The sequence below is a fragment of the Silene latifolia genome, chromosome 4, assembly GCF_048544455.1.
Source record: "Silene latifolia isolate original U9 population chromosome 4, ASM4854445v1, whole genome shotgun sequence".
NCBI classification, from domain to species: Eukaryota; Viridiplantae; Streptophyta; class Magnoliopsida; order Caryophyllales; family Caryophyllaceae; genus Silene; species Silene latifolia.
This window is the reverse complement of record NC_133529.1, coordinates 9,224,493-9,243,663: the sequence shown is the minus strand read 5'-3', so window position 1 is coordinate 9,243,663 and position 19,171 is coordinate 9,224,493. Positions and strand designations below refer to the sequence as shown.

Below are 19,171 nucleotides of genomic sequence, written 5' to 3'. Positions count from 1 at the left end.
GCATGATAAGTCAATAATAAGTTAATTCATAAGATGGGCTTGTGAAAGCCTTAAAGTACAATTGATGACTTGTACACATGTTTGGATGATAAACTAAGTTAAAGTGTTGAAGGGTTGCACCAACTTTAGTTTCCAAGCTTAAAAGGATTTGATGAAATCCTAAGCAAATGTTATTGACAAAGGAGTAAGAAACTAAGAAATGTGTTTTAGTTTCACGCATTGCAAATTCTACAAAAGGAATCTAAGTAAGTTGTGATAAAATGGTCAACGTAGGGATGAAGAGTGAATCCCTCTACAAATGACTTTATCATATGTTATGTGATAACAAAGGGAGCTTCTTTCAAGATAAAGAACTCAGATCTAGTATGAAGTCTAGACATATACTTAGAGAAATTCATATCATTAGAGATGACATTGAATGGAAGGAAAAAGCAATTAATAAAGTTGGAATATATGGATATCGGGTATATCCACTTGCCAAGCTTGTATTGCATTTTAACTAGTGTTTTAATACACTAGAGATTAAAGAATATGAAGTAGTAATAGTGTATTGACTATTCATATGTGATAATCACATTTATCGTTTGAGTTTTATTAAACTCACCCGCTACCTTGTCGTATCCAAATGGGTTGTAGAGACAAATTGAACCTCATTAAAGTGAACTGGATTGACATGGTATTCACCCCTAGTTACTTATATGAGGTGACGTCTCGAAGTGACTAGAGTGTGATGCGATTGATGGCAAGTTAAAGTGCCATAGAGTCATATGGGATGACTAGTCGATCACATAGGCGGTTGTATGGGACAATCGTCGGGCGTGACCGCTTATAGAGTTACGTAATTCATAAAGCCTGGTCGTGGCAAGAGCTACTATAGTATTCTTATGAGTCAATTCTTTTGACTAGAGACTATTCGCCCAAGTTGGCACAACTTCTGATTAGCTTTGATTTATACTCTACGATTTCTTAAACGAGGTCAAACTGGGTATATTTTGGGTTATGATGGACTGTGGTTGAACGAAGGGAATAGGGCGATAGGAATTGTCCACCCCTTGTCAGGGTTGTTGAAAATCTCAAGGCCACTCGAGGAGTAGTTAACTGGAAATGCGTGGCCACGCTCGGAAGGTATCTTTGATAGATAATTCCGGTCAGACAGTTAATCTCCAGATCGAGAAAACCACTCAAGATATGATCAAATGTAAGTACGACCTGCAAGACACCTTGCATTGAGTGGGAGATTGTAATAGGACAAGAGAATTGGTGACGCACACTTGTCGAGGACAAGTGGGAGATTGTTGGGAAATGTGTCCTCAACAATAGTGCGATCACATGATTTAAATATCATAATTAAATCTCAAATTAAGAATACGTGAGGATGATTCTTTATACGATCGATCGACCGTCATTAATCGGTAATGATTGGCTAACTAGAGTTTGACATTACTGTCGTGTGACGGTGGTGGTCAGTTGATCCCTTTAGGTCACACCTATAGGATGAGGCCCAAATAGATATTTAATTAATTGTATGCGATACAGATTAATTAATTCCTTAATTATGGGAGTGTAATTTTGCGTCTTATTTTAATGTGATTAAATAAAGATTAAATTTAGTAATTAAGCGTTAAATTACTAAATTAGTTGAGGTATTGATATAAGTTTTGAGGTAGAGATAATTATTTATTTAAAGTTACAAGAAATTGTAATTTTAACTAACTAGTAATTATGGGACCCATTATATGATGATATAATGGTAGTATACTACTCAAAAAGTGGAGTGTATATTATATTATTAATTGTAATATTTAAGTGTTAAATGATTACTTTAATAATTAAATATGTAAGATAGTTAAACATATGACTTATAAGCATTTGTAGGACAAATGACAAAAGGCAAAAATGGACCATATAAGGACCATTATTTCGGCCAACATGAGAGCATACAAGATGCTCTTTTGTCTTGTTCATTTGTAATAACTTAGTGTGATAGAGACATATCTATGACACATCTTACAAGCCTACATCCTAAACTCTACCTATAATTAAACAAAGAGTAAAAACAAAAAGCTAAGATTCCCTACATGGGATGTCCCAACCGGTTTTGGGCACTACAAATGAGCACTTTGGTTGCTCATTTTAGACTTACTTGTTTTGCTAGTTTTTACTTGTTTCTCTCTAAAATTCCTCACATGCAAAATTCATTCAAGCTCTCAATAAATACTAATACACCAAAATTTATTACTAGAAGTAGTAATATAAGAATATTAGTATTATTAAGGTAATATTTCTACTACATATCTAGTTAATATTAGTAGAGATTTTTGGGATTCATCTTGGGTGCAATTTATTGGAGTGGCTTCTAAACTTGGAGTCTTAGGAGGATCATCCATCATTATAAGCTCAAGAACAAGTGAAGGAAGGTGACCTTACTTGTGCCCAAATTTTCGAACCAACCAACAATGTAAGGAACATTGTTTTTCTTATAAATCTTTCATTTTGTTATGCATGCACTAGATCTAAAGAACAAATAATTAACAAGTTAATTAGTTCACTATTAGAGGAGTCTAATAATAGGTATATGAACCTAACAAATTACCAAAACAGTTTGGCGCCCACCGTGGGGCATGGTGATCGATCTCTATAGCCAAGTTGTCATCAAGTCAGTCTCCGGTGCCATGCCTCCTAGCGAGCAAGATTTCATCACTATCCATGAAGTCATCCAGAGGCCAGCAGTAGATCTGTTTCCTGAGACCCTCCCCGGGAGCCAGCAGTAGATCTGCTTCCAGAGTTCCTCCGAAAGCCAGCAACAGATCTTCTTCCTGGGATCCTCCGCTAGAAGTCAGCAGTAGATCTGCTTCCTGGGACCCTCCCCGGAAGTCAGCAGCAGATCTGCCTCCAGAGTTCTTCCAGAACTCAGCCGTAGATCTGCTTCCTGGGACCCCCCGGAAGCCAGCAGTAGATCTACTTACAGAGTTCCTCCGGAAGTCCGGTAGCAGATCTGGCCCCAGAGTCCGGCAGCAGATCTGGTCCTCAGAGTTCCTCAAGAAGTCCGTCAGCAGATCTGGCCCCAGAGTCCGGCAGCAGATCTGGTCCCCGAAGTTCCTCCAGAAGACCGCAGCAGATCTGGTCCCAGAGCCCAGTAGCAGATCTGGTCCCCGAAGTTCCTTCAGAAGCCTGAGTCCGACAGTAGGTCTGGTTCCCGGAATTCCTCCGAAATCCAGCAGTAGATTTGCTCTCTGGAGCCGTAGATCTGCTCCCCGAAGCCTAAGATCTGAATCCCGGAGTCCCTCCAGAATTTAGCCGTGGATCTATTGGAGTTAATGAATACATTTTTTATTAATTTTTATTTTTTGGTGAAATTATTGAAGAAGAAGTTATGATGTTTTTTTTATATGAGAATATGTGAATGGGAGAAGTTTGGAGGGGGAAATGAGACGGGTATTAAATTAAGTATATATAGAGAGGTGGAGATGGTGAGATTAGTGGGGCTATCAAGTATCAATCAACTGAGGTAAGTGAAATGTCGACGACAACTAGATAGTGCGTGATTGTGTTTAATAAATTGTGTTTTTGTTTTGGCATGCGTGGTTGACAAATAAAGTACGAGTAATTGAATTGAATAATGCATGTATGGCTACTACAGTCGTATTATTGTATGTGAATTTCGTGTGCTAGAGACTGCTAGACCGGGGTTTGAGTCTTAGAGATGGCCGAACTATTATTTTGAATCGATTTTATTGTTGAATAGATTTTCGATGTGTATAAAACTTTTTATTTGAATACGGGAAAAGTTTTGAGAAATCGTCATAAGAGACTCCTCATTTGGTAAAAACCCTAAGAAGAGACTATATTCTCGGTATTTAACCTATCACTTAATTAGACTGGCTTGAACCTTTAGACTAAAGAGTGTTCACATGAGTTCGTTTAGGTGTCTACAAATATCAGTGCGCACGTTGTGACTGATTATAGTAATAAACTCCCTTTATCCCAATTATTTTTTACTTTTTTATTCCTTGTGAAAGATATTTTAATCAAAGACAAACAAATGATTAGAACTTATATATATACTCCTTACTTTTTCCCAATAATTTACCAAGAAATAGACTATATAACCAGATTGTATTGGTGTATAAAAAGAACATGAGCTTTATAATGAATTATTTAAGCTTAGAGTTTCGAGACTCATGCATCTTGTTGTACATTACGAGCTTTATTTATTTGAAAGATTTTGAGTTCCATTACAAAAAGTTTGGCTTAAAAAATTATAATAAAACTCAAAAATAGTATAGATTAGCTCAATTAGATTTTAATTTTGACATAAAAAAAATTTAAATATAAATAAAAAATCATAAAACTTCGGAAAAAATACAAGTAAGCTCGGTTAGATTTGTTATGGTTGTACAATGTTATTGTACAACAAGTTGTATAGTAGTATTTGTGTTAATTCACCATTAAATTATAAAAAAGTATTTAATTTGAAGTTAGTTATATAATAAGTCATTTAATTTTCTGTATATTGTTTTAGACAATATTTCATATACACAACAAAAAAAAAAAAAATTTCGATTGTTAGTTTGAAGAAATGAAACTCATTAGTTGATGAAAAAGATGAGAAAATCCCCCCTCAGAAAAAGAAATAATATGCAAACACCTTCATTATTAATTGCAATTTTTTTTAGATAGTCCTCTACAATTTATTTAAAACATTTCTGAAAATTGTTTTAAGATTTTTTTTTATTTTGTTAATTTAAACTAGTACAATTACAGTTTTTTTTCTCTAAATTTGTTGAACACAAATTGTCCCGTATTCTAGAAAAGACAAGCCCAATAGCACAAAACTCAACTAAATAAGTTACTATAATATACTCCCTCTGTTTTTTTATATATGACTTTCTCACATTTCGAGACACATACTTCTCACTTTAATATCTCTCAAATTATATGCTTAAATATAGTGATATGTATACTCATGTGAAAGAGTTTTTCATAAGGAATTTAATGGTATAATTTTTATAATTTTTTACCAAATATATTTTTGTAAATATTAAAGTCAAAGGCTCGCCTCGAAAAAGCAAAACGTCATATATTAAAAAATGGAGAGAGTACTTGTACAAGAATAGTTTATTAGGGTAACGTGATATTTTATTTTAATAATTTACATATTTAAATAAGTCAATATTCATAATAAAATATCGGGTAATCAAAATAAAATCGAAATATTGACATAACTAAATGTAAATTCTAAACTTCTTAAGGAGTTGATGTTTGTATAATAACATCATGTCTTTGACGGGACCAATGATATTGATTAGTACTACTCTTTATTCTTCCCTTTACCTAATTGATGCCAACACTATTGTCCTTTGGCGAGCTATAATTATGAAAATTTTTTTACTAAAATGGATAACAGATAAAGGGTTTAATAAGAGTACACGTCGAAGGCTAGAAGCTAGTAGCTAGCCCTAATCAATATAGAGATGGACGATGGTCCCTTTAAAGAAAAACAAAATTAATGTTGATGGTTTGGACTTTGAGGTTTTAAGAATGATGAGTGAGCGCCGCAATAATATCGTAGTAGTGTCTAATTACGGCTGATTTCATGCACGTTGTTCTCGGGTAGAAATCATCGTCGATTGGAACGACAAAAAGTATACTTCCTAAGATATACCACTAAGGATCTTCGTCAATAGTATTGAGATTTGAGACAGTTGCATTATTTAGATCAATCGGCTGAAAATTGGATATCGTATATATGATTTTCGTGTATTTGGGTTAACCGGATACATGAAAAGTGTACGTCTTAGGAAAATTGTATCGAATACGGATACTAAAAATGTGAGATTTTAGATCGGATATTCGTGAAGAAGAAAAACAAGAATGAATATGTGTGGTGATTAGAGGTGTTATATTGAGACGAATATAATTTCACTCGAGGTGGAGGATTAGTTGGGTTAACCCTAATGGAGTAATGGGCATTATAAATGTTTCGACCATTAATCGACCTGATTGCCACCTTTACTTATGGCCTTGTGGGTGACTGGTTAGTTGGTGGGTTTCAGGAGGGGTTGTGGTTGGTGCCTTGGTGGTGGGTAGAGGCGTAGCGGGCCGATCAAGTTAGGGACGACCCGCTAGGCCTTCTCTGTCTGACTCACTATTTATGTGAGCTTGAACAAGAAAAAAGTCAAAACAATTATTTGACAGACGGGCCAAGTTCGGCCAACTATTTTTCGTAGGTGGATATAAACATAATAAAGAAGCCAGCCCGCTAAAAGTACATTCTATTTAAAAATTTAAATTTTGTTTATATTATATAATATATAAACAAAAACTAATAAAGTAAAATTATACCGCAGAGTAAAAGAAATTAAATTTGTATTAGTGATAAAGAAAGTAATTTGATTTTTAGAGATTTGTAACTTTAAAATAATCTTGTTTAATTAACCAATTTTAAATTTAACTTGGAATTTGTAAATAGTAAGTTGATTTTGCAATGTTTTGGTTAATTCGTAGCCTTAATTTTATTACAAAAAAATAAATTAATACGAAGTATATTTTTGCATTCAAGCCCGTAAGACCACGGACAAGCCCGCCAGTTTAAAGTGCGCAGACATGGATAATACTAGTAAGCCCGCTTTAATGGACTTGTACAATGCATAATAGGCCCGTTGGATTGGATACTTTTTCACATATAGATCCTCACATGTCCGTCCAAGCTTGTAAATGATAAACTCTGAAGGATAAGTAAGTAGGGTATAAGTGGATGGGTGCATTACTCGGTCTTTCAAAATAATACTATCCCAAAAAAACAAAAAAGAAACCTTATTGGCTAAGGTGTGTTGATGAAGCCGAAAGCATAGAAACAGAAGAAAAACGTGATGCACAAAAGGCCTAAAATGAAGTAGAAACCGTACGATTGATAGGAATTTCGGCTACAAGCAGTCGGTTGCCTCGCCCAATATAGTCCTTTAATTAGTCCCTACAGTAACCTAATACTGGAAAAAAAGTGTGTCACACAATAACATGTACATCAGGTGGGATACTCCATATCAACGAGGTTCTTTTCTTACTGCAAATTTGTTGTCCCAATAGGTATTAGGCAATCACAAATTCTCATTTGTGACGGGTAATCTCCGTCATATTCTTGTGACGGGTCAAATAAAAATCATTTGCATAAATAAAAATGCCCTTTTGTAATTCCCTTTACCTTTACTTTTGTCTTTTCTAACAATGTGAGTGATTTACTTGTCAGCGAGTTTGTGGCGGATATATACGTCATGAAGAGAGACCTAAAATTTATGTGATGCATGAATTCTGTTGGAGTTAAACTTGCATAAACCAGCCGTAACGCTTGCATAACTACTTTTTAGGATTTTTTTTTGGTTTGATTTAGATATGAAGTAGGACTAAACTGTGAAATCTTCCCTTGGTTTTTGTTTCTTGCAATGACGAGATTTCCGTTGACATGTTCGTGGCCCATTATTATTAGGTTAGGCATATAGTGATATGGACTGATTTTGTGTTTTTGAAAACAACATATCTCTTTTTACGAACGTAACTATTCAAACCAACAAATAATAGAGCTATGAGTTCACACATTATAACGTAAAAATGGAAGGGATTGAGCATAAAAAATACTTCGAGAAATAGCAAAAATAGAATTCAATCAGAAAATTCGATGAAGTGTTTGATTTATTCATTAATAATTAAATATATGGTCACTAAATCAGTAATATCAAAGTTGGTTGGTGTGAATATGGACTGAGGTGTAACCGATCTAAGTTTGAGTTCGAGCTCGGGTGGGTTTGGAATCGGCTTAGAAACTCGAGCTCGACTTGAGCTAGGTTAATTCAATATTTTTTTTTCCTTTTTTTAACTATTAAATCAAATTAAAATAATTATTTTTAAAAAAAATGCAAATATAAAATTTTTACCAATTATAATAAGAATATAATGACAAATGCTAAATAACATTTTATTAAAAATAAAAATAATTGTAACATGCCAAAATTAAGTCATAATAAGAAAAATAAAACGAGCCTCGATGAGCTTCCGAATCCGCTCGAATTTGGCCCACCTCTGCCCGCAATCTGCTCGGAATCAGTTTTCACCGATTTCGACGAGCCAAGCTTTGACCGAGCTGACTCCGAGGGCTATATAAGCCGACTTAGATTTACAGTCCTAAGTGACTGGTAATGACTATCATCTTTTAGGACTTTCAAAAGAATTGTCTGAGCTATCAATTGAGGGAGATACTTCTGGTTAACAACGTAACAATTAAAAAAAAAAAAAAAAACTTTCAAATTTGATTTGTAGTCATTGACCTTTACTAAATTTAACCAAAGGTAAACTATAACCTTTTATTTTCCACCAAAATCTCACTAAGTAATTATTTTATATTCATTTATACAATTTGTTAACTATAAAGAAATAAATACGAGCTTCATATTCATTTATACAATTTTAGCCATGGAGGTTAGCATTAGGGTTACCATATCTTGTATAATAGCCTAGCTTATTCAATCTTATTTTTAAACCTTGACGAAGAAGACGTAATCGAAAAATTAACTCCAATATCAAGCAAACTCAAATGAAACGATACAGGTGAGAATGTGAGATAGAGGAACTAGTAAACTCTACATATACATTACTCTCGAGTATAGAAGGCTTCATATATGTGCAAAATTCGTGCACCCAAACGAGGCAACCAAGACGTACCGATTGTGCTCGCAAAAACGCTCCAAATTTGCAAAATCTTCATTAATAAAATACGAAGTATGTCCATTACGCAGATCCGATTTCCTTGACCCTAACCCTTAAACCCCCATACATATGAGACGTCAACAATGGCACAAAAACAGGCGGTTCCAAACTAACCGGTTCAAAATCAAACCGACTAATCACCGAAGCCACAACATACTTCATTTGTATAAACGCCATTTCTTTCCCGAGACAAACCCTCGGTCCAGCCTGAAAAACAGGGAACACATACGGGTTAACCATTTTCAAACCTCCGCGACTACTGTCATCATCATCATTTTGTGCCTTCTCGAACCAGCGGTCAGGGTCAAACCTAGACCAATCACTCCCCCATATCTTCTCCATCCTCCCCATGCCATACGGAAAGTACGTAACACGTTCACCTTTCTTAACCCTAGTCCCATCTGGTAAAACGTCGTCGTTTGCTGCATGCTTTGAATCCCATGCAACTGGAGGGTATAACCTCATTGTCTCACACAAACAAGCTTGTAAATATCCCATATCTCGCTTCACGACCTCGTACCCCAATTGACCCGAACTTTTAACACTACCTAATTCAGCCCGGATAGAATCCCGGGCTGAAGTATTTTTACTTGAAATTAGCCAGAATAACCAAGTCATGGCAGCTGCAGTAGTATCGCGGCCTGCCATGAGGAAACTGATAACCATGTCTCTTGCCAGCTCGCCGTCATATCCAGCAGCCAGGAATCGGGACAGGAAATCGTGGCTACTAGCGGGTTGATCGTTGAAGTCGGTTTTGGAAAATGTTTTTTGTTTTTCTTGGATGATTTTGGTGACTTGGGTATGGATTGTCTGTATGGAGTTCTTGAGTTTTGCTTCTGAGCCTAAGTTGAAAGCTCGTTTGAGCTTCCAGATGAGGTAGACTGGGGTGGTGGATCGACGGGCGGATATCTCGGCAGCGGTCTCGAAAGCGGCGATGAGTGGTGGGACTGGAACTGAGAGGTCTAGGCAGTTTGGGTCTGTGCCTAGAGACACTTTGCATATTGTGTCGTAGGTTAATCTTTTAAGCACTTCCTGCATTTTTCAAAAGTAGATTAATTAAGTACTCCGTACAAAATAAAGACTTGTACAGTATATAAGTGCAATCATAAGCTAGCATACCCACATTATGTCCTTTAAATAACTTTTACGTTTGATTTCCGTAATTAATTTAAAAATTTAGCGTTTTCTTTAAGGCCAATTACACAATTCCAAAAGAACGACCATTCATTCTCTTTATTTCAATTATTTATTTTTCTTGAAGAAAGATTAACGCGTGCCATTAGAACATACGAGTAAGTTAGAAAAACCGTTCAACTAAAAATAAATAAATGATTAGAATAATATTTTTTGCAATCAATTTCATCCATATTTAATTGGGTCTTTCACTTTCCTTTTATTCTTATTTTATTTCAATATTTTTCAAGCCTCTTTGTGTAGCTTGTATTTTTTTTTTAAAGAGAGGCACATGGACAATTTTAGGGTCTGTTTATGGAGTTTTATGATTGTATGAATAATGCATCACATTTCTCATCGCATTGAACAACCAAATCATTACCACAAAATAATTATCCCGATAAGACAAAAAAATGAGAATTTATGTATTCAATATTAGGCAACTTTCCCATCCTCCTTATTCGTCACGTGTTAATTAAATCATTCTTTATATAGCAATAAATGTACGAATATGCTCCACTTTTATGTTTCAATGTCTAAATGTCTAATTGTCATGCTCCGCTTAAAGAAATTATTCGTCCTATTCCCTCCGTTTTAGTTATTTATTTGCATTTTGTTTTTGACTAAAATGTCAATAAGTAAAAAGGGGATTATTTGCAATTGCAGTTAATGGCTAAATGATCAAATTATTCATTAAAAAACTTCCCAATATCCGCCCATCAGTGAAAAACCGAGTGAGCGGACGGAAGGAGTATCTATGGATTAATGTATAAACTTAATCGGAGCGGGGGTGTCTAAGGCCACGGGCAACCACGGGCGTGGGAGTCGGGCCTCCACTTTTGGTCACCTTATTATAAGCTTCATTAATGAAATTCAATACAAATCTCGAAGTATAATATACTTAAGCATTCATTTTGGGGCCGTTTTTCCGTATTGCACCGGACCTCCATTTGTTTTAAGATGTCCCTAATCGGAAGAAGTTTGTGGATGGAAGGAGTATTTAACAATCCTGAATAAAACAAAACCAACTTGTTTTTTCTAGTGAATCTCATATTCATAATTTCAGCTCACATTCTGATTTCTGAGTCACGACTCACGAATGCAATTAAAAATGAATTGGGCAATATGGGCATGCATGATTGCATGTGATCCCAAAACACACCCATCCTTTCTTAACGTGGCGGGACCATGCATTATTAATAGATTACTCTAATAAAACCTCCAAATTAAATGACGGTCCACTAATAATCCCCAAATATTTGTCTAATCCCTAATTAAGTAATTAACCTATAATAATTATTCATGATGTTGACGGCCACCCTAATAGATTGCGTCGAGTTTTAATATACAAAAAACTCAAAAATTTAAATTAAATATTACGAGCAATAATGTTGTAATATAAACCCACATGTGAGTGACTTAGGCCCTGTTCCTTTGGACTTAAAGTCACTTAATTTCAGTTCAGTTCAGATCTTATAAGTTTAGTTGATTCGAGATCCTATAAGTTGATTCGATTCGATCATCCTATAAGTTCGATTCGATTCGATCCTATAAGTCCAAAAAAATATGCGTATATAATAAACGTCAATATTTAGTCAATAATATATAATACGCTATCCGTCTTAATTATTTGTTCAGTTTTGATTAGATACTTTATAAAAAAAAATAAAAAAAAAAGTTAGTGAACATTTTAAAGTTGAATATTAGATTTGAAAAGTCGCCACAAATAATAATTAGGTTTTTCTAAAGACACGCGTTAGAAAAAGCTAGAAATTAATAATGAGAGTAATTAGGTTTTAGGCCTTGACTCTTGACTCTTGAGAATGATAAAATATAACTAAAATTAGAATCGTTTCAAGGTATAGGCCCTGTTTGGTAAATAGCGGATTAATTTCAGCATAAGCAGATTGCAAAAGCAGATTATAAATGGCAGATTTTATCAGAAGGTTTGACTAGCATATTATAATTAGCAGAATTGATTTGAGTGTTTGGTAATTGACAGATTACGATTAGTAGATTGTTAGTTTTCTTTGTAAAATGGAGAAAAATTTCCTATTTTACAATATGCTAACCAATATCTTTGGGAGTAAGATATATTAAAAACAAATATTGACCCCAAATATCTTTGTTTCAATATCTTGTTTACAAACACTAAAATTAGCATATTGATTGGTCAAACATGCTAAAAGCCTTGAATATGCTAAAATTTGGCCAATATGCTGTTTACCAAACAGCGCCATAGACACGTTCTAATATTCTATATACTCCGTATCTAATCTGAAAAGAATGGCAAATGCTGGCATAATGCCAAATATGAGTAACTCCCATATTTAGAAAATTAATGGTATAATTTTTTATTTAATTGACTTCTTAACATGTGCTCATTAGACACATATAATAGAAAAACTCATATAAATAACAATGAAATCCACTAGCTATTATTCTGTAAAATCTCGTCCCTATATACTCCCTCAATTTTTCCTTCTTTTAAGTTTATCTTAGGTATTATTCTGTAATAATTTACTCTATAGGCTCTTGGAATGGGAGTAATTATTAAGGGAGTAATAGAGCTAAAATAAACTAAAAAATGAAGGAAATTAAAGGGATGAGGATGAGAGATAAAAATGGGGGAATATAGTGTAATAGTTCCTCCATTAGGGGAGTAATAATTACTTTAGGGTGGATGTAGGTAACAATTACGCCCTAATGGAGAAACTATTACACTATAGAGTCATTTGTTACCACTTGAAAAACACAAAGATTAGAAAATCCCATGATTTTAAAAAAATAAGGTTGTTTGATTACCATTTTTTGAGGAAAATGTAGGAATTGGAACTTAAGGGAATTTTCAATGCCTACATGATGTGAAAAGTGGCTTACCTACTCCCCCTTGGTCATTGAAAATGCTTGTGGAATTTAATTCCTACATGGGGCGTACCAAACAATTTTGCCAAATTCGCCCGAATTAGATGATGGAACTTAATTCCTATGAATTGCAAGTTCCTAGGAAGTTGAAGTTAAATCAATCAAATAAACGACTCCTATATTTCCCTATTTCTATCTCCTATCCCCATCCCTTTCCTCCATTTTTTAGTTCATTTCTATTACTTCCTTAATAATTACTTCGATTCTAAGCGAGCCCTATATTTACTTCGCCCTCTAATTATAAATTCTGGATCCGACTTAGCTTAAAACAGTTCTAGAAGGATTTACCTTATTAACATCTTAGATCACGGGAATAAAATAGTTCCCGTACTCAACCACTCCGTACTCCGTATAAGACTAATAACGAACGATAAACACAAGTACACAACAAAGTGCATGTAAGATGACATAATTGACTAACCTGTAAGTCAATGACTTTATTTTCATTAGCAGCAGTTTGAAGCAAAGGAAAGAGTCTTCCTTCAACTTCATCTTCCAAAGTTTTAACAACAAACTCTCTTAAAGACTTTGTAGTAAACTCATGACTAGCCAACTTCCTTTGCGAAGCCCATAATTCCCCGTCTACATTAAAAATACCGCATCCAAGAAGATCCCCTACAAGTTCAGCAAATGGTTGTCCTTTTGGAAAGTTATTAAACTTTGTTTTAAGTATATACTCTACATTCTCAGGGTTAGCTGTTACAACCGTCTTCCTCGCTCCCAATCGACTCACTTCTATTGTTTGAGTTGGAGACGCGGCTAGTAACTCTGTGTACCACTCTAAAAGCCGTCTTTTTGTTTGGTTGAATGCGATCAAACACCCAATGATCGGGTATGTAGGCGGTTTATTATCATCAGTTGCTGACGATTTAGTGGACAGTTTTGCGTAAAGAATTGAGGAAATGAAGAGCAGAAATGAGAAGGAAAGGAAGAGATCTATTGGAGTTAATGAATACATTTTTTTTATTAATTATTATTTTTTGGTGAAATTATTGAAGAAGAAGTTATGATGTTTTTTTTATATGAGAATATGTGAATGGGAGAAGTTTGGAGGGGGAAATGAGACGGGTATTAAAATAAGTATATATAGAGGAGGTGGAGATGGTGAGATTAGTGGGGGCTATCAATCAAATGAGGTAAGTGAAATGTCGACGACAACTAAAGTAATTTAATTGAACAATGCATGTATGGCTAGCTGGCTACTACAGTCGTATTGTATGTGAATTTCGTGTGCTAGAGAGTAGAGACTGCTAGACTAGGTTTGAGTCTTAGAGATGGCCGAACTATTATTTTGAATAGATTTTTGATGTGTATATAAAACTTTTGGGAGAATATTAGTGTCTATCTCAACTTTTTCATTTTCTATGATATACCCCTCTTTTCACACAAAAAAACTTTGACCGTCAATAACTCTTGGCTACAAATTCAGAATACGATAAACTTTTTTTTCAAATTGACCGTCTTTAAGAGGTCTTCCTTGTGAAAAAAATTCACCGACGTTTCAACTCATAGTCGGGAATTATGGTCGGTCAAAGTTTATTCGTAAAAAAATGTTTGACCAACCATAACTACCGGCTACGAGTTTAAAAAGCGGTGAATTTTTTTTTCAAATTGAAGGCCTTGACGAGATAGTTGGTTTGGAAAAAAAATTACCATTTCCTGAACTCGTAACAGAGAATTATTGTCGGTCAAAGATTTTTTATGAAAAACGAGGGGTACACAATAGAAAACGAAAAAGTTCGAAGTACACGAGAGAATATCCCAAAACTTTTTATTTGTGATGGGGCATATTCTCGCACCACGACAAGTCAACATATTGAGCAAGGTCAAGGGTATCCACAAAGAAGTCAACGACTTAGACAGTCTAGCCGATGGAGCCCATCGGCTGTCACCCGGTCTCGGCCGGACAACTAGCCAATGGACACAAATCCGCGTACTCATATCCAAGACCCTCGGCGAGCCTGCCACAGGTCCATCGGCCGAGGGTACAACGGTCTTTTTCACCTGATAGCCACTTGGCCACTTGGCCACTACGTGACAAGAGGCGAATGCCTATAAATACTCCTCAACCTTCATTGAGGAGAGGATCCATAAATTGACCTAATAACCACTATTCATCTGGTAATATCTTCCTTATCTCTCTACAATATATTCTTAGCCAAGTTACAACAACTTCTCTCTAAGTTCACTGACTTGAGCGTCGGAGTGAGTACGCTCGGCCAAAGCCGAGCCCTCGGTTGTTCATCGTTTCGGAGACCGCAAGAGGATTCAAGCAAGGACATCATTCTACTAGCTACGAGTGGTAACAAACATCTGCTCTGGAATTACACCCGGAACAATTGGCGCCGTCTGTGGGGAGTTAGTGACATTCATTCCTAAACAACAAAAACAAAAACACAAAAAAAAACCCACCCAAAAAAGCTAAGAAGATGTCGAAACAACAAGTAGTCGTGACCGACGAAACCGAGCTACACCAAGATGATACATTTCACCATTCGGAGAAGTGCAACCCTCCACCTACGTGAGTAGTCCAACCGGAATTCGAATGCCGATAATCTGGACACGCGCCGCCCGCCAACCAGGTCACCATCATGGGGACGGTGGTTGACGTAGCAAAATCGAAGACACTCCTGGACCTAATGGGAGTACATCACTCACATAGGCACGCCGACACGAGCGGCGGAAGCCGTCCCGTAAGACCAGGGCCCGAACGTGACTCCAAGAAACTTGAACGGGCACCGGGAGAAGCGGACCCTATCAAGACGCCGGAAGAGCCCAAGGTGGACGTGGTGGACATAAGTCCTTCTTGTACTAGGGAGAGGACATCGCCGCCGCAACACCGACGAGGCACACCCCGGGGAACCAATGGGCTTGACTCGGAGAGTCGAAGAAGAAGCCAAGCCGGAAGGAGTCCTTCCCGCTACGAGGAGAGAAGCCGAACTAGGAATGCGAGGAGTCGGTCGCCGCGTGTCATCCGACACGTGGTCAAACAACCCCTCGGTGATTATGTTCTTGACACCGCCGTGCCAACTAAGTCAAGTTGCCGGGCGTTCATATACAAAGGAGACAAATGACCCAACCGACCACGCCGAGGCTTTCGAGTCTTACATGTCGGTATGGGAGCAGCCTGATGAGGTCAGTGCCGAGTTTTCCCAACGACTCTGCATGGGATGGCTCAAAACTGGTACAAGGGGCTTCCCGACGGTTCGGTATACTGTTTCGCCGACCTAAAGGACGCCTTCTTAGCCCAGTACTCTTGCAACAAAAGGACGGTCGTGGAGACATCGGACCTCCTAACTATCAAGCAGGAGGAGGGCGAGTCTCTACGAAGCTATATGAAGAGGTTCGACGGCAAGGTCCAAAGGCGATTCGGGAAATCAACCCCGAACTGGCGGCTTTCGCACTGATGAAGGGCCTCCCAAAGGGAAACTTAAAAGACGAGCTCATCAAGCACGGGGGTTTGGGCCTGGACGCCGCCAGGAAGATGACCGATCAGGCCATCAAAATAGAAGACTACCACAAGACTGGTAGTCCCAAAATGCGAGACGAGCCCTCGGAAAAGAAGAGCCCGGAGGACAGCCCGGATGGAAGGCGCCGCGGCGACAATAGGTCATGGTCCGATAAGTCCGCCAGGAAACAGAACTCGACGGGCGCCGGGGGGAGTTCGGCACCCTACAACCCAAAAAAGATCGATGATCATACCCCCCGGTTGTATCCGCCGCAGAAGTCTTCGCCCGAGCAAAAGCGAAGGACGAAGTGGGAAAGGCCCCTAAGCCGAGGGGCGACGGTGACACGAGCCAATCTGCTGCGAAAATACCACGGCTACACCGCCACTTAACAAACGATTGCCGACATCCGAAAAATGCCATTGAGGAACCGATCCGGAAGGGGAGCCTAGGCAAATATATTGCCGAGGTCAAGAGCGATGCTTGGCGGATCAAATAAGAAACCCGTCTTAAAACGGAGAGGAGTAATTAATGTCGTCATCGGGGGCAACGAGAACGGCGAGTCCACTCGTGGGTACAAACGGCACCTAAATGAGCGATATCAAGCCGTCAACTTTGTGCCCAACTTAGCAACCCCCGCTTCCAACATCCCCGATATGACCATCGGGAAGAAGGACTACGAAGGAGTCGTCGCTCCTCACAGCGATCCACTTATAGGCCACCTGGACATAGCCAACCACTTGGTGAAGAGGTGCCTAATTGACACAGGCGCTTACACGAATATTATGTACGGAGAATGCTTTCTTAGCCTCGGTCTGCGAAGGTCGAAGACTTGACCCCCGCACCAGCCCGTTGTACAGCTTCTGCGGGGCGGCATGGTACCCCCGGGGTCGGTCAGTCCCCCGATAATGTTCGGAGAGCGAGGTGCGATCAAGAACGTTTTGTCGGAATTCGTGGTCATTGACGGTTCATCCGCCTACAACGTCCTCATAGGCCGAGACACCCTGAGTGAGGCTGACGCGGTGATGTCCATCCGGCTCGACATTGATGTATGTCTCGGACCGGGGGGAAGCGCATAAACTCGTCTCGAAGAACGAGAACGATGAGGTGGTGAATATCCAAGTATCCGCCAGAGGGTGCAACCTGCAATCCTTCAAAGCGGCGGAAAAATCAGAAAAGGGGAAGAGCCCATCCTTGCGACAGGATGGCGAACACACGGATACCACCGTCGGCATGGTAGAGGGAGCGGAGACCGAGGAGGTAGAGATTGACCCAGGCCGCACCGTGACTATCGGTGTCGACTTGGAACCAAAGTTCAAAGCCGCTCTCCTAGATCTGCTGAGGGAAAACAAAGACGTCTTCGCCTACTCAGCGGCCGAGATGCCAGGCGTGAGCCGGGAGGTAATCATTCACAAGCTAAATGTACTCCCCACCGCTCGCCCTGTCAAGCAAAGGATGAGAAACTCTTCAGCCGAGAAAGATAACGCCATCAAAGCCGAGGTAGATAAATTACTAGCAGCAGGCTTTATTATGCCTTGTACTTATCCTGAGTGGTTAGCTAACGTCGTGATGGTGAAGAAATCATCGGGGGCATGGAGAATGTGCGTAGATTTCACCAACCTTAATAAAGCATGCCCCAAGGATTGTTACCCTTTGCCTCGGATAGATAGCCTAATCGACGCCACGGCAGGCTACACCATGTTGAGCCTGCTAGACGCCTTCTCAGGATATCACCAGGTATTCATGGATGAGGAGGACATGCCTAAATGCGCATTCATCACCGCGAACGGCACATACATGTACAAAATGATGCCGTTTGGTTTAAAAAACGCCGGTGCAACGTACACCAGGCTGGTGGACAAAGTATTCCAAAATCAAAAAGGGCGAAACATTGAGGCTTACGTCGACGACGCTATTGTGAAAAGCAAGTCTGACAGCGAGCACCTGGCCGACTTACGGGAAACATTTTGTTCACTAAGGAAATACAAAATGAAGCTCAACCCAATGAAGTGCAACTTCGGTGTCCGGGCAGGTAAATTCCTCGGTGTACTCGTCAGTGCCAGAGGCATTGATGCCAATCCAGATAAAGTCCAAGCAATCCTAAATCTGCCGGAACCAAGGAATCGAAAAGAGGTTATGATGCTGACCGGGAGAATGGCGGCTCTCGCCCGTTTCATCTCTCGGTCAGCCGACAAAAGCACCCCATTCTTCAAGGTGTTGAAAGGGAATAAAGACTTCAGCTGGGGGGAGGAACAGAGCGCGGCTTTCAAGCAACTAAAAGCTCATCTTCATACCCTCCCCCCGTCTGTCCGGGCGATACTAGGGAGACGCTATACCTATACATAGAATTACCTCGGCCACGGTCGGCGCCGTGATCATCGGGAAGAAGACAAACAAAGAACACCCAATCTACTTTGTCGCCCACACACTGCTGTTGCTTACGAGAGGAATTACCCGGCCGATTGAAAAAGCGACTTTCGCCGTCGTCGTTGCATGCAAGGAAGTTAAAACCCTACTTGACGCACACACCGTGACGGTCCCGACCGATCAACCATTGGAAAAAGCTTTGGAGAAATTCGAACAATCCGGTAGGCTTATCAAATGGGCAGTGGAACTCTCTGGTTTTGGCATTCAGTACAAACCAAGGCCCTCGATAAAGGGACAAGCACTCACTACTAGAAAAATATGCTAAGAGACCATTGGAAATTGGCCTAAGAAACCAACATTGAGATGGTTTCAAGGTCAAAGGTCTCTTAGGGTAAGAAACCATCTAAATGCAAATGGTGTCTTTGTGAAAAGTTAGAAATCAATGATGATAGTTAGATGGTTTCTTAAGTCTTTGGAAAAGAAACCACTAAAGTGGGAAAAAT

The 19,171-nt window shown here is 38.6% G+C and overlaps 1 protein-coding gene across 1 annotated transcript; it reads right to left on the bottom strand.

Annotated features, from left to right (window-relative positions):
* Positions 1-8,612: 8,612 nt before the first annotated feature.
* Positions 8,613-13,990, bottom strand: LOC141652834 (cytochrome P450 94B3-like). The gene is made up of 2 exons (XM_074460439.1): positions 13,277-13,990; positions 8,613-9,789 (listed from the first exon to the last, which is right to left on the bottom strand). Exons 1-2 carry the CDS (start codon positions 13,811-13,813, stop codon positions 8,779-8,781), a joined length of 1,548 nt encoding a protein of 515 aa, XP_074316540.1. The 5' UTR covers positions 13,814-13,990; the 3' UTR covers positions 8,613-8,778.
* Positions 13,991-19,171: the final 5,181 nt, after the last annotated feature.